At 34.4% G+C, this 14,786-nt stretch overlaps 1 protein-coding gene across 4 annotated transcripts in view; it reads right to left on the reverse strand.

Moving 5' to 3' along the window:
* Positions 1-4,047: 4,047 nt before the first annotated feature.
* LOC130622873 (protein unc-80 homolog) overlaps positions 4,048-14,786 on the reverse strand; it is a 44,305-nt gene continuing 33,566 nt past the window's right edge. For 3 of the 4 annotated variants that reach the window (XM_057438326.1, XM_057438323.1, XM_057438325.1), the window contains 12 exons: positions 14,291-14,565; positions 13,315-13,487; positions 12,234-12,442; positions 11,796-11,875; positions 11,469-11,586; positions 11,035-11,074; positions 10,541-10,596; positions 9,118-9,391; positions 8,692-8,877; positions 7,938-8,033; positions 7,165-7,253; positions 4,048-6,656 (listed from right to left, as the gene is read on the reverse strand). In XM_057438326.1, coding sequence (XP_057294309.1) covers positions 5,415-6,656; positions 7,165-7,253; positions 7,938-8,033; positions 8,692-8,877; positions 9,118-9,391; positions 10,541-10,596; positions 11,035-11,074; positions 11,469-11,586; positions 11,796-11,875; positions 12,234-12,442; positions 13,315-13,487; positions 14,291-14,565 — 2,838 coding nt within the window. In that variant the 3' untranslated portion in view covers positions 4,048-5,414. The remainder of the gene's footprint in view (positions 6,657-7,164; positions 7,254-7,937; positions 8,034-8,691; positions 8,878-9,117; positions 9,392-10,540; positions 10,597-11,034; positions 11,075-11,468; positions 11,587-11,795; positions 11,876-12,233; positions 12,443-13,314; positions 13,488-14,290; positions 14,566-14,786) is intronic. The other variant, XM_057438324.1, reaches the window with a different exon arrangement.

The raw sequence follows: 14,786 nt of genomic DNA on the forward strand, positions 1-14,786 counted from the left end.
TGTTATAGCCTTTATGGATCGCTTCTTTTATCCCTGATGCTTTCTATTCATTAAAAATCACTTTCTTTCCCTCACTTGTCGTCATATGGTTGTGAAATTCCGTCATCCATTTAGCGTGCAGTGATTTGAGTGTTGTCAGTTGGAGTTTGACATCGATAGCCTCTAGTTCTTTGCCGTCGTCGATCTGCTGGAATATTTGATCGATATGCCATTCATTGAACATTTTTTTTACAAAATTTCTTGGCGTACCCATTCATGGTAGATCTAAAACCGGCTGAGTGAATTGAAGACATCGAATATAGCAAGAGCTTCCTGGTTTGGCAAATCTAATCGTTCTCGTTCGCTCTCGATGTATGGGATCAAAACCTCCTTGATAAATTTTATTGATTTCTGTTCGTTGCTGTAATGTTTTTTGTTGACACTAAGCGGTGGAAATTGGAATCTTGGCAAAGTTTGGGTGGTTTTCCCTCCGTAGATCAATTGCATTCCAAGAAATTAACCATCCAGCGTGATTGTGAATGTGGCCGTTATAGCACGTTTGTCATCACTTCCTTTGATAACAACTTCTTGCTACTCCGTTCAGGTGAAGTGGTGCTGGCAACTGGAACAAATTTGGAAGGGGTTTCGTCGAAATTTAGGATAAGCGTTTCTGGCATTGATTTATCGGTTACTTTCTTTACGATTGAATGGTTGAAAAGCAGCTGCGTCTCTTTTTTGGCACCAAAGGAAATGGCAAGCTCTACAGTGGTGGCTTTTCTTCGACTGAACTTCACTCTCTTAATTAATCTTTGTGCCCAGGAGCGTTCATTGATCGAAATCGGCAGTGCTAATCTAGGGTATCGTTTCATGAATGCTTTTGGAGCAGAGACGGCTACTAATCGTGTGATAACAGCGCCGTGATTAGACGCGGCCCTGATGTATCTTTGGACCATTTCATTAAGTCTTCTAAGAAGAAGAGGGCATCCTTGTTTTTGTGTTGCTAGAATGAACTTTTTGCCTTTAGACATTGAAAGTTCTTGTCCATACCTCTTTTGAAATCCTCTGACCGCGCTTTCGTTTATTTTTGGAAACTTTTGTTTGAACGCTCTCACGCATTTAGCGGAATCATTCTCTCTTGCACATTACCCAATGTTTAATCTATCCTGCGCTGAGTATGTGACGTACTTTCCACGAAAAGAGCTCTCTTCTGACACCGATGTTTCAGCAACAACAAAATCAATGGTTCCTGAATCAGATTGAAGAGATGAAAATTTGATACTTTGCTTATTTATACACTTACTTTGAGATTGATTCATGTCTTACTTCTTTGAGTGCACGATATAACAAAGAAAGGCAGAAAACAGTAATTCTAAACCATTTGATGACGCGTTTCAAAGAAAACGGTCGAACTTACGGACATTTGCCAACGGAGATCTCAACGGCAACAAAATATTTGACTGACAGGGGTGTTTAATTTTTGGTGGTCTTGAAATTCCTTGTAAATTATCGGTTATATTGACCGTTGCAACGAATAAAAACAACATGCTGATCGACAGATGTAAACAAATATTACAAGATCTCTATGAAGAACCTGCAGAAGAAGTTATTATAGATTCACTTTTTTTCGACGATTTTGTGGAACTCGGTGATGTGCATTTTGTTTTAAATAGCGTATATGGTAGCCAACATGGTGAAAAAAAATAATACTGTTTAAGACCCGAGTTTCTTAGTCTCGGGCACTTGAATTTGGCGGTTTTAAAAACCGGATTTTTTTGTGCATAATTTCGCGGTTGAGCTCTGAATGCATTTTTCGCAGCATTTTAATTTCGTGTTTTTTTTTTGTTCCGACCGCGAAACCGCGAAATTTTCATGCCGGGAAATTTTTATCCAATAAAGTATTTTTTCTTTTTTCTAAATTTTTAGAAAATTTTGGGACTTTCTTATTTCTCACATTATATAGCCTTGGAATGTTCTTAAAGTCTTCTCGGAATACAAAGAATTATAAATTGATCTTTTTTTCTTTTTCTTTCTTCAGTACAAAGCCATGCATGCTGTCTGAAATCCCAGTCTGATATTCTGGCAACGCATATTCTTATAAAAAGCAACAAACCAAATCGCTGTGGTTTGTACTTTGGCAGCTATAAAATTAAATTCTTTTTATTAAAAATTTTCAATAAACTAAGTTATGCTTTAAGATTAGCTTAATGAGAAAAAAATATTTGGCGATTACGCTAGGATTCACTCAAGTAAAAGTAAAATTACAAAAATTTATTTCATTTTGGTTTGGTACCGCCATCTTGAGGGAGAATATTAGTGAAAAAGTTGGTGTACCTTAAGTTGATTGATTTTCGCGAGGTCTAAAAAATACATTTCACGAAGATTAATTTTCCTAAATCTGTCATGTAAAGGTATTTCAAGAACTATTTTAAGGTTTTTTGCGAAGAATTATGTTCACAAATTTAGTATTTTTCTGAGATAAAGTAAAAATAGGTTTAATTAAATTTGGTCAATCACAGAGGTTGCCCATTATTTTTACTAACTACAAAAAATGAAAATTCACCGCGAAAAACTAAATTAAAAACATTCACATCGAAAATTCGTAATAGTTTTTTTAGTTTCGTTAAACCGCAACGCACTACAATAAAAAAATTTTTTTAGGAGTATAAAGCCCTTTTTAGACTTCGAAATATCGTTAAAAAAGAAAATTTAGGCTCAGATCACTGAAAAAAAAAAGATTGCAATTCTCAGAAGATAAACAAACAGTACAGTAAAACTATTCGTTGCAAGTTATAAATATTTTTCGTTCATTAAAAACAGCGAATGAGTATTTTCCACAGTTATTAAAGTCAAACTCTAGTCACCATGGTTGATTTATATATATAAAAGAAGTGTTTTTAAATCAAGTGAAAGTTTCACCGATACATCGATATCCTAATAGTTAAACTTAAATCCAATTTAGCTTTGCAATTTTTATTAAAATTTGCCAATGTGGCTGCTGCAAGGAAAAAACTCAATCAACCAGTCATTAATTGTGTAGTCCGTTGAAGCTTTGGTAATGTTAGTGCCGCTATAGGTCAGTTCGCCTAGATTATAAGTTAATAAGTAAGCGAGGCAAAAGTCTCAATTAGTCAGTCGTCAAACATTTAATCAAGATTAAAATAGTCAGATGACGGGTGTGGTAAAGCCATTAAAAAGGCCACATTGACGGCTGCCGAACGTATTTTGCGCGCGTGTTCAGCATGAAGTAATCTCGGTAGCCAAAATATTGCAGGAAAATAAGCTTTTAAAGATAATGTTCAAAGGGTTTTTTCATTACAGATTTATGACTTGATTTACACAAAGTAACATTTACTAGTTAGCAATTCTTTTTGCCTTGCCTAGGGAAAAACAAACATGCGAGAATGCGGATAAAATATATTTGATAAATAACAAAAAAGATAACAAAAATATATCTAATAAACGAACAAACAAAATAAACAAACAAAACTGCTAACTAGTAAAACCAAAAGTCTCACATGTTTGTTTTTCCCTAGGCAAAGCAAAAAGAACTGCTAACTAGTAAAAACCAAAAGACAAAATAAACCTGGAAGAACAAGGCAATGTTGTTTACAAAATCCCGTGTAAAGATTGTGATGCAGTGTATATAGGCGAAACAAAAAGAAAGTTTAAGCAACGAGTACAAGAACATATGCGCGCAGTGAGAAACGGAGTTGTGAAGAAAATCATTGACAGAAAATCCAGAACAACAGCCAGGAAGATTAAAGAAACCATCAACAGTGTAGAACGTAACAAACACATAAACAGCATGTCGTATCAACTTCCTGAGATTTGGTTACCAGCCCTCCAGAAGAAGTAGTTCTAGGTCCGAAAATGTTAATTACCGTAATTAACTGTAATTATCAGCTCGTTTCTGATTGGTTAATTTTTATGAATTTCGATCCTCTGCAATTATATAAATACATGCTCAGCATTTTACTTCGCCCGATCATGGGAGAAGGATTTCCCGAAACATCGCCTACTAAACTATCATGTTCAAGAAAAGATAACTGTAATATGAATATACTGAAAGACAAACCGAAATAATATCTTCAATAAAACGAAATAAACACACAAAGTACACAAACAAACAAATAAAATAAACAAACAAACGACCAGTCACAATTCTTTCTCCAGTTACATCTTTGAACATTCCCACAAAATCGTAAAAAAATTTCTGTTTCTTCCAATATATACAAATAGATCAAATAAAAAGAAATTAAATTGAATATATCTGAAAAAAATATAGAGATTACAAAATTATTATAAATAAATACAGGAATATACAATTCTACAATTCTACTCTATCCCATTCCTCACAGTGGTCACACATGCTATAATAAACTACAAAAAAAAATATTTAAATAAATTAAATATCAAGAAAGCTAAAAATATATAACATTTAAATTTAACGTTATTTCTTTGTGTTAGTAATACCCGTACACGTTTTTTTCCTAATAAGAATATGCTTTATAAGAACATCAGGCTGAGATTTCAGGATAAAAACAATAGGTCTATTTTTTAGAACAATGGAGAAATAAGAAAAATCACCAGCCTGGTTAGATTGTCGATATTCTTATAAAAAAACACTTCACAACATGGTACCCATGTCACGCACGAACTAAGCTGAAAATGGCAACTGCGATATATCCAAATTTCTTTGGATTTCCACAGGCTAACTTAATCACACATAAGATCTTGTGAAACTTTAGACAAAGAAAACTGTTCAAATGATAAAATCGATGTTTCACTGTATAAAATATTTCAACTTTACAGAATTTACCTCGTCCATTCCTCCCTTCCTTTAGATTGACTTTGATTAAAGCATATTCAATTTGTCAGTACCCCTTGAAAAAGATAATTAGTTAAAATTTTTGAAGAAGCGCATGTTCAAATATTTGATCCTTTCCCAAACGAATGAATTATACGGGCTGAACGAAAGACGACTTAAGTTTTGTCGACTTCATCCAAAGATGCCCACTGTTAAACTTAACAAAACGGAAAACAGTCATTCGTCAGCCTTTTTTAGCTCCAATCCGAACCAAATAGCATTATGAGAAAGGATATTCAATTGTTAATAACGCAATGTTATCACAATATAAATTTCAATACGCAAAATATTCAAATTAAAATATTTACCTGCGATGACTATTTAATTACAATGGGTTGGAGCAACCTTTGGATGGGCGTGTCCAAGATTAGATTCGAGCTAATGTAATTTGTGGGATGTGTCCTGGACTAATTAAAAACTAGTTAGATTAAAAGTAAGCTAATTCAAAGAAAGAAAATCTTGAAAAATTTAAGCCTGTGTTTTGCGCCACAGTTACAATCCAGGATTTTAGTCCGGTGTTTCTTATAAAAAATATTTCTTATAAGGAAAGCGTGTATCCAGAACATCACTAAAGCACTGTATAAAAATGCTGTGGTGACACGGTAGGTACATCAGTTTGAGCATGTTCGGTAGAGATCTTTCGATGTATTTCAACGATTTTGGATTCATCAAAAGACGGAGGGTTTGGTAACTTTCTTTTGACAGAGATAGGCGATGTCGTGTTTGATTTTGTTTTGTCAACAGTATCTTTCAACGCTGTTGCGTCAGACACAGGTGCATCTTCATGCATAGCAGAATGAACAAACCTGCTCGACGTGTCGTTAATTGGTCTCGATGGCAGTCCTTGTATTTTGATACTGCTTCCCTCCGCTGTAAAACGTTTAAGAGCAGGTGATCGAGACAAACTGGAGGTTTTTTCTTTGCTTGTAGCGCCAGCAATGTCATCCTTCGCAAATTCTTGCAACAATTGCCCACTGGTTGGTTCACTTTCTGTATCATCGATCTCTTCATGACTCTCCATGTTTTTATCCACAACCAGCGCGCTGCTGCTATCCCCTGTCGAAGAGCTATTAAGGAAAAAATTCTTTTTTGACGCAATATCGCTTAATACGCCTTGTGTGGATTTGCTCTCTTTGCTGTATGAAGCATTCTTTCTTTGTCTAGTAACACCTTTAGCAGATACACTCTGCGAACTTCCATCAACTTTATTCTCTCCACCGCCGATACTATCGTGGTTGATGATAATATCTTGATCATCTTCGTCCTGTCTTTTTTGGTGTGTAAACATACGCAACTTGGAACGCTTAGATAACTTTCCCAGTTGCTTTCGCAAGGGCGAAACTGGAGATGTTACTGATTCCACACCTAAAGAGCTATGTGGAGGAGAGACACTTTCGTGAAAGCTGACCTGCTTTTTAAGTTTAACGTGGCGATTTTGTTTGTAGAACGGATTCGTGTAGGTTCGTTTAATAATCGAGTGCTGGCTCTTTCGATCCAACATTTCATCGCCATTATGTTGTTTTCTACTCGTTCGCAGCTCCTTCATAACGCGCTTGATATACGATTGATCGTCTTCTTGATCGCCTCTACCAGTTGGAGGATCAACTAAAGCAAATTTAGGATCGCCAGACCCACTGGACTCTGTATCTTCGTTCTCAACTGTTAAGTTTGCAAAGGATGACAATTCATTTAGAAGCAGCTGCAAGATAGACGAACGACAACCGACAACAGGCGGAGACAGCAAGTCGTGCTTTATTCGGTTATGTATCACTTGAACGCGTGTCGTTAGCGAGTTGGCGGCAAAAGCCAGCTAAAGATAAAAGAAAAAGGGTTTTACAGTTTAGAAATTATCTGATTCAGTAAAGAAGGTTACCGAATTGTTTAAAACTTGGTATCTCTTACAGGTTAACGACTCAAGGTTTTGGTTTCGACAGAAATTCTTGCGTAGACACTGACAAAATCGACAGCATTAGGGCCCACGGGTACGTGTCCCTTCTACTTTCTGCAAAAAAAAAAAAAACTTTGAAAAAAAAGCCCTATTAAAAAATGGAAAGCCAAACTTCCTTATAGCGGACATTTTTATGGCGGAGACCTCTCTACAACGCACACATATATCAGAAACGGATAAAATGACGGTCAAACTATCACAGACCAATTTACACTACCCCCTTACAGACTGACCTCTTTATATGGGAGACGCTCAACAGTTTTGTGAAAAAAAAGGCAACTTCGAGACATCTAATTAGGGCAGATCATGAAGAACATCATATTTGCGACAATCGTTCTGCAGAATATCTACATTAAGTAAAGCAGCCTACCTTTTTTCTCACGGTTGGCAACAAGTGGACGAACAATGGCAGTCGATGACAAACCAAAAACGAGATGAAATTCCATAAGACCAAATCAGCTAAAAAAAGTAAACAGGTAGTTAAATAAGCGGTTAAATCTCCAACAAGTTTATTCGGGCTCTTTTTATGATTTTTTCCAACAAGGGATAAACCAACTGGTGAGGGAGGTCTTTGATTTAAACACCGGTTCAGTCATATGAGACTATAAAAGTGTGAATCTATCCCTTTTCGTTAGTGCTCAGCATGAGAATAGGATTAATATCTTAGGCGGTTGTCTAGTTGAGCGATTGCTGTGCCTGCATGTCTTTCGTTGCTCAAATCGAAGTTTTAAATGCACTAGGACCCACTTAGCAGGAACTTTGTTGTTAGCAGTATCAATAAGAACCAAAGAGGCTATCCTGCAAACATCGACATTGTGAACCTTCAATAATTCTTTCACTGATTCTTAAATAATTTTTGAAAAAAATGACTAATATTCCATAACAAAACCAACGTATAACACATTTTGACACATCAAAATTTGCACAATTGGTTTCACTGCAAAAACAATAACTTTCTACGCCATTAATATCTTCAAAACAAATGTTGTAAAAAAAGTATTTCATTTAGATTTTCCAAAAAAAGTTGATGTATAATAATCGAGCCTCGACAATATTTTTAGAATATTCATGAAACTTAGGAAATTGAACGTTGATGGTTCTGATAAAAAGAAAAGCCTTGCAAAACATAATTGCGTCACTTACATTCGTTATTCTCCATATAACGAACAATGGTGTTTTTTATTGTCTTCCAGTGTCTGCCGAAACAATCCGAATAACTTGTCAATAGAATCTTCATTCCTGGAGTAAAATCAACAAAAATTAAAGGGAGATCCAAAGTAGTAAAAAACAGACATAATGACAGATGTCCGTCAGGGATTTTGAAAATCTCTAATTTATAGCGGAACTCAATTCTTTGATATTTTTTTTTATATAATCACATTCCAATATGAGAAAATCCTTTTGACATTACTTATTATACATGAAAAGCGTGGAGCCACTAACTTAGAAACAGGAATACTGGTTAATTTAAAATGTTAATACACGAAATTGCGTAAATATATCAGACAGCTCAAAAGGTCAGGAAAATAAAGACCATTCATTTCTTTACCTAATCCAAGTCATTCCAATTAAATGACTTTTTTTTAATTTCCGGGATTGACCCAGACAGTTTACAATCCGGAGACAGTTTACAATTCGGAGAGACCTATGTGTATGAAACGCAATTTTCACCAAAATGAAAAACATGAAACCAACAAAGCAATTTGTTTTTGTTTAATAAAGTTAGAAGTATGGTGGATTGTTCAAAAAAATTCTTTCTGATTTAATGCAATTTTTGTATACTTATAAAAAACAAAAGGAAGGATTTCTCACACACCGTTAGCTTGAGCTATGTATTAATATAAGAGCAACGGTGTGTCAAAATATAATTCTTGCGTGACTTATTTATATAGCGTACCTAGAAAGCATATCTTTGTCATTGACTGAAGCACAGGTTGACTGCTCTGAACTGGCATACCCAAACCAGCGACAACTGAAACTGACGTGATCGCCATACTTGGTCGTATCGTGTTGGATGGAAGCAAAAACGATAGCAGGACATTCGAAACAAAGTGGATATCGTCCGATGGCATGCATGGATAATCTAAAAAGAACATATTGTTGGGAAGAAGAACGATTAAACAAAAGTAAAAGTTTTAAGAACAACCGCGGTGTTTTGGTAATCTATTTACAGAAATAAAAAACATAAACAAAAAATAAAAATAAACAAACTAGCAACGAAACAAATGAAACAAACAAAATAAACACAAAGGAACACGAACGACTACGAACGGACGCACACGAATGAACGGACAAACGAATGAACAAACGGATAGACACATACCGAATCTTCCTGTTCCCATCCTGATAGCAAGAGGTAGCAACCAATGCACCAGAAACCGCTCTATTTTTCTCGCGTCGTCTCCTTGTGTGTACATAGCAAAATTTGACTCGAGATTATATTCCTTCGGACGTATGTATAACAATCTAGCAGCAAGTTTTACAACTGTCGTATTAAAGGCAATAGATGACGGCGATTTTAAGCCAGCAGTCGGTAAATGGTCGGATGTCTCAGGCGCGTCGTCAATTACAATTTTGGTACAGGTATGGAGAAGAAGCTAGTGGCAAATAAGTAGTAATTGGGTAGTAATTAAGTAGTAAATATGTGATAAATTGGTGGTAATTAAGTAGTAAATATGTGATAAATAAGTGGTAATTAAGTATTAAATATGTGATAAATTAGTGGTAATTAAGTAGTAAATATGTGATAAATAAGTGGTAATTAAGTAGTAAATATGTGATAAATTAGTGGTAATTAAGTAGTAAATATGTGATAAATTAGTGGTAATTAAGTAGTAAATATGTGATAAATAAGTGGTAATTAAGTAGTAAATATGTCATAAATTAGTGGTAATTAAGTAGTAAATATGTGATAAATTAGTGGTAATTAAGTAGTAAATATGTGATAAATTAGTGGTAATTAAGTAGTAAATATGTGATAAATAAGTGGTAATTAAGTAGTAAATATGTGATAAATAAGTGGTAATTAAGTAGTAAATATGTTATAAATTAGTGGTAATTAAGTAGTAAATATGTGATAAATAAGTGGTAATTAAGTAGTAAATATGTGATAAATTAGTGGTAATTAAGTAGTAAATATGTGATAAATTAGTGATAAATTAGTGACAAAGTGATAAATAAAGGGTAATTAAGTAGTAAATATGGGATAAATTAGTGATAAATTAGTGACAAAGTGATAAATAAAGGGTAAATAGGTGGTAAATAGGTGGTAAATAAGTGGTAAATGAGTTATAAATAGGTGGTAAATAAGTGGTAAATAAGTGGTAAATAAGTGGTAAATGAGTGGTAAAAAAGTGATAAAGTGGTAAAGTGGTAAATAGGTAGTAAATAAGTGGTAAAGTTGTAAATAGGTGGTAAATAAGTTGTAAATAGGTGGTAAATAAGTGGTAAAAAGTGGTAAATGAGTGGTAAAAAAGTAGTAAAGTGGTAAATAGGTAGTAAATAAGTGGTAAAGTTGTAAATAGGTGGTAAATAAGTTGTAAATGGGTGGTCAAGAAGTTATAAATAGGTGGTAAATAAGTGGTAAAAAAGTGGCAAATAGGTGAAAAAAATTCTGAACACGTTTTGTAAGCAGGCTAAAAATAGCGCGGTCAAATCAAAAGAAAATATATATTGCAAGAAAAAGTCTGTCACCATCTCTTTCTTTCTTTGATAAAAATAACTTGCACAAATTTAAACACACATACCAGCATTACTGGAATGTCTGCCAACACCTCTTGTCTTTTCAATGTTAAATACAGACCTGAAGAAAAAAACAAAAGATATTTGGTTTAATACATTGCATAATGTTTAAAATTGTAGCAGAAAACACATTGAGATCAAGTTACTCAGGAGAAAGTTCAGACTTTTGAAAACCTGGATATAACTTTATGGCATTTCATTATGACATTTCATTTTTTTCTGTCTTTTGTTTCAGTTGCACGCTCTATCAAACTTAAGTTTGATATCAGGTATAGCTTCTCAAGAAAGTAAAAAAGCTTAGGTGAATGAATGTTTCCAAGATTTAGGAATACGGACGTTTATTGGAAGCAAGTTTTTGTATGAGTAATTATGGAAAACGCCGTAATAACATGCACATAATGAATCTGTTATACAATTAGCAAAAAGTACGTAACGGTCTCTCGCAGCTACTGGCTGTGAGAGTAGGAGAGCGAATAACAATTTGTTGTTTGAAACTTACCTCTCAGTAGCACTTCCAAACTGTCCCATTCAACATATTTCTGCAAGAAAAAAATAACGTAAAAAAAAAGCAGCAAAATCGTTTACTTTTTAAACATGTTCGACTGGTATCGCATTACGGCAGATTCCACTACAAAACTCCCTTTCAAACTTATTTCAATTTTAAAATTTCAAGGTTTCAAATCTGTTTTTCAAATTTTTGTTTGAAGTAGCTACGTCGCAACAGAGAATTACGGTCGATCTAGCAAAAGTTCAAAATGTTTACAAACAGAAACATAAAATCATCTATAACGACTAGGTACGTGGTTTGTTTATATAACAATTAAATCTGGAGCTGCGATCGGCTATTTATATAGTAGCTAACAATATCATCAGACTCAGCTTGGAATGTTTATAACATTGTATTGTTCTAATAAAAGTGCTACCCTATTATACCATATAATCAGGCTTCTGCAAGATTTTACGAAACAGGCGTTCCATTCTTTTTACGATCACGCTAAACGGTGCAACATCGTTTGACCAGTTGATATGGGGCATGGCTTCAAGCAAAAATCTACACACAAAAAAAGATTAAAATGTTCAAACTACGTCGATTAACCAGTTCGCTCACTCCATTCTTAGAGAATCGATACATTTCATACCTGCACAACAGTTATTTCATTTTTTGGACTATTTTTGTCATGACAATCAACGCAAAATGACTTCTTCAGTTTATATCTAAGCACCTATTTTAACTGAATTTTAAACCAAGCAAAAACCAACCTCTGAAGACCCGGATTTCGAAGCACTTCATGGTCACACAAAACTAATTCCAAAAGAGTGGATGCTACATCAATTAATACCTGAAATAAATAAATACTAGTTAACACTAACCAGACAAACGGATGGACAGTGAGATGAAATGGTTCTGCGTTTGTTTTTTAACGCGATATGTTTTCTTGTTGAAATAATGCGTCATTACTGAAAGTTTGTCGAAACAAACAAGGAAGATATAAGGTTGCTGCGTACAGCTCACTCTACATAAAATTTCGTCAATGCAGGAATCGTGAAAATGGCGTAGTACTTACGCGTTTAAAGGCAAGTTACTTACTAAGAAATAGAAACCTGGCAATCAGGCTCAAACAAGCTGTAGGCTGCAGAACCTGTGCACGATTTTTACCAATTGATAACGTGTAAGATACAGAAGACAAGAGATCTTACCAATGCATTTTCGTCTTCGATGATATCTGGTAGTCCAACAATGTTTGATTTCCCTTTCACTTCTTGTAGTAACATCTTGTACCTGGCAGCACATTTCACAGTGAATTCAGAAGCGAGTGACAACAACACTGTCCTTGGCTGATAAAACTGTGCAAGGTTTTCATACTCCTCCGTGTTGGTGGAACTGATCAAATATGGGTTCTCACCTTCTATGGCAATCATTAAAAGAAGAAAAGGATGTGTTAAGGAACGGTGTGGAAGTAAAGATCTGGTTGAGTAATATTTCTGTTTGTTTGCTGGTCACGCCTTACCCAACCCCATTATACAAAAATTCCGTCGTCAGTTAACTTAATTAATACAATATATACTATGATACATCAACAATTTCAAATGTTAATAAAGTGTTTCCAATCCTGTTGAAAGAAAACATTAAAACTGTTTTTTGTCACTTTTAGGACCGCATTTCTTTAACCGAGCATTTCCTTGGTTTTGGCGGTAAACAAGATTGCAGAAAAAAGATACACAAATATGGCGGCAGTAAATAAAAGTTACATTACTTGTTTTATCCAACATCATCGTCATTGCTTTAATATATTACTATTACGATTTAAATTTAAAAAAAAGGTAGTCGGCGTTTTTTCAGGACTTAAAAAGGCTATCAATATACACTTTAGCTTTATATTTATATTTTCAAACTTTTAAGTCCAAAAATACTCTTTAAACTAGCAAGAAATAGCCATGTAAACAGTTTCTTCATTTTTTATCTGTATTCTTAAAGTGAAAGCTACTTAAGCTGCTCTCCATTAAGTCGTGTTTAGTATCTGAACATGTGCATTGGAACGCCTGTACATTAACAGTTTTGAAAGTTCAAATGAGTCAACTTCCAAGCGTTTGCAGATGAAAAACTTTTTAAAAACTAATAAAAATTAAAAAAATAAAAAACACCACCACATTCAATATAATGGAAATTGCACATATTGAGGTCTGACTTTCAAATCCTGAAAGCTGTAGCCATGAACGCTTTGATGTAATAATTTCTTATTTAAACTCTGCCCCCAGTGGCATATAAATCTGTACTTACCACCATATATGGAAGCTCTCTCTACTTCATCACCTTCCTGCATGCTTTCCCTCGTGTGGCCAAACAAAGCTGACATGGCGCTACGAAAGAACTCCCACACAAAGTTTCCACGTCCTCTCGATGTAGCATCAGTGGAACGATTGGAAGTGATGTTACCTAAGATTTCACAGCTCCTATGAAAGAAAAAAAAGTCGCGTTTTAATATTGTCGCCAGACTTGAAGGGTGAACTTTACTGGCGTGCTTTAGCCAAAAGATGGTATACTAGGTACACTAAATGATAAACCAATATGATATACAATAATGGTAAAATCGGTATATCAAACGATAAACCTGGTATATCTAATGATAAACCTGGTATATCTAATGATAAACTTGGTATATATCCAATAATAAACCGGTATTTCGAGAGATAAACTTAGTATATCCACAAAACTTGGTATTTCGAGTGACAAACTTGGTATATCAAACGGTAAACTTGGTGCATAAAGACGATAATTTTTGTATTTCGAGTGATAAACTTGGTACTTCGAGTAAAAAAGTTGGTATATCTGTGATAAACTTGGTATTTTAAGTGATAAACTTGGTTTTTGGAGCTACAAACTTCGTGTTTCGAGTGATAAACTTGGCATATCAAGGATAAACTTGGTATATCAAGGATAAACTTAGTAAATGGTAAACTTAAAAAGTTTATTACATTAATTTCATTTCAGTGAGAGAACTTTAAAAAGAACTAATAGCTATCAGGGACGGTTTACAAGAAAACAAAATATCATCATGTTGTTTAAAAACAGGTTCTATCGCCATTGAAATAAATGGTAATTGTACAGTCGAGCAATGAAACAAGTGATTACATGCTGAATTTTATGCTTGGTTTAATTAATTGAACGATAACGAAAAAAGTGTAAAAATGAAATGCAGCTCTTTTCTAAACACCTCACAAAAAATAAATAAATAAAATAAAAACGCTGGGCTCACTCAGTCAGTTGTTGATTTTGTCCAATGATGGTCGCCACATACTTCATCATAGATTTTATTTGCTTGAATTCATTCTTCTTTGGCTCGTTGTCCAACGGATGTGCTTCCGACAGAGCTTCCAAATGTCTCAAATAATGCGGAATAATTGCTGACAGTACGAACATCATCTGCAGAGCTCTACTCGACTCCGATTTGTACGCGATTATGGTCAACGCTAGTCTGATGCTAAGATCGATTTTTCCGGATCGGTTTGTGTCGTCCACTAGACAGTCATCCTGTAGCGAATAAAAGTAATGTTAAAAAGTCTAAAATTGTGTCGTCCACCAGACAGTCATCCTGTAGCAAATAAAAGTAATGTTAGAAAGTCTAAAATTGTGTCGTCCACCAGACAGTCATCCTGTAGCAAATAAAAGTAATGTTAGAAAGTCTAAAATTACGACAAAAGGTACATATTATTTTTTGACAAGTTAAATAAAGAAGAAGCACAACTCTCTTG

The sequence above is a fragment of the Hydractinia symbiolongicarpus genome, chromosome 13 (genome assembly GCF_029227915.1).
Source record: "Hydractinia symbiolongicarpus strain clone_291-10 chromosome 13, HSymV2.1, whole genome shotgun sequence".
Taxonomy (NCBI): Eukaryota; Metazoa; Cnidaria; class Hydrozoa; order Anthoathecata; family Hydractiniidae; genus Hydractinia; species Hydractinia symbiolongicarpus.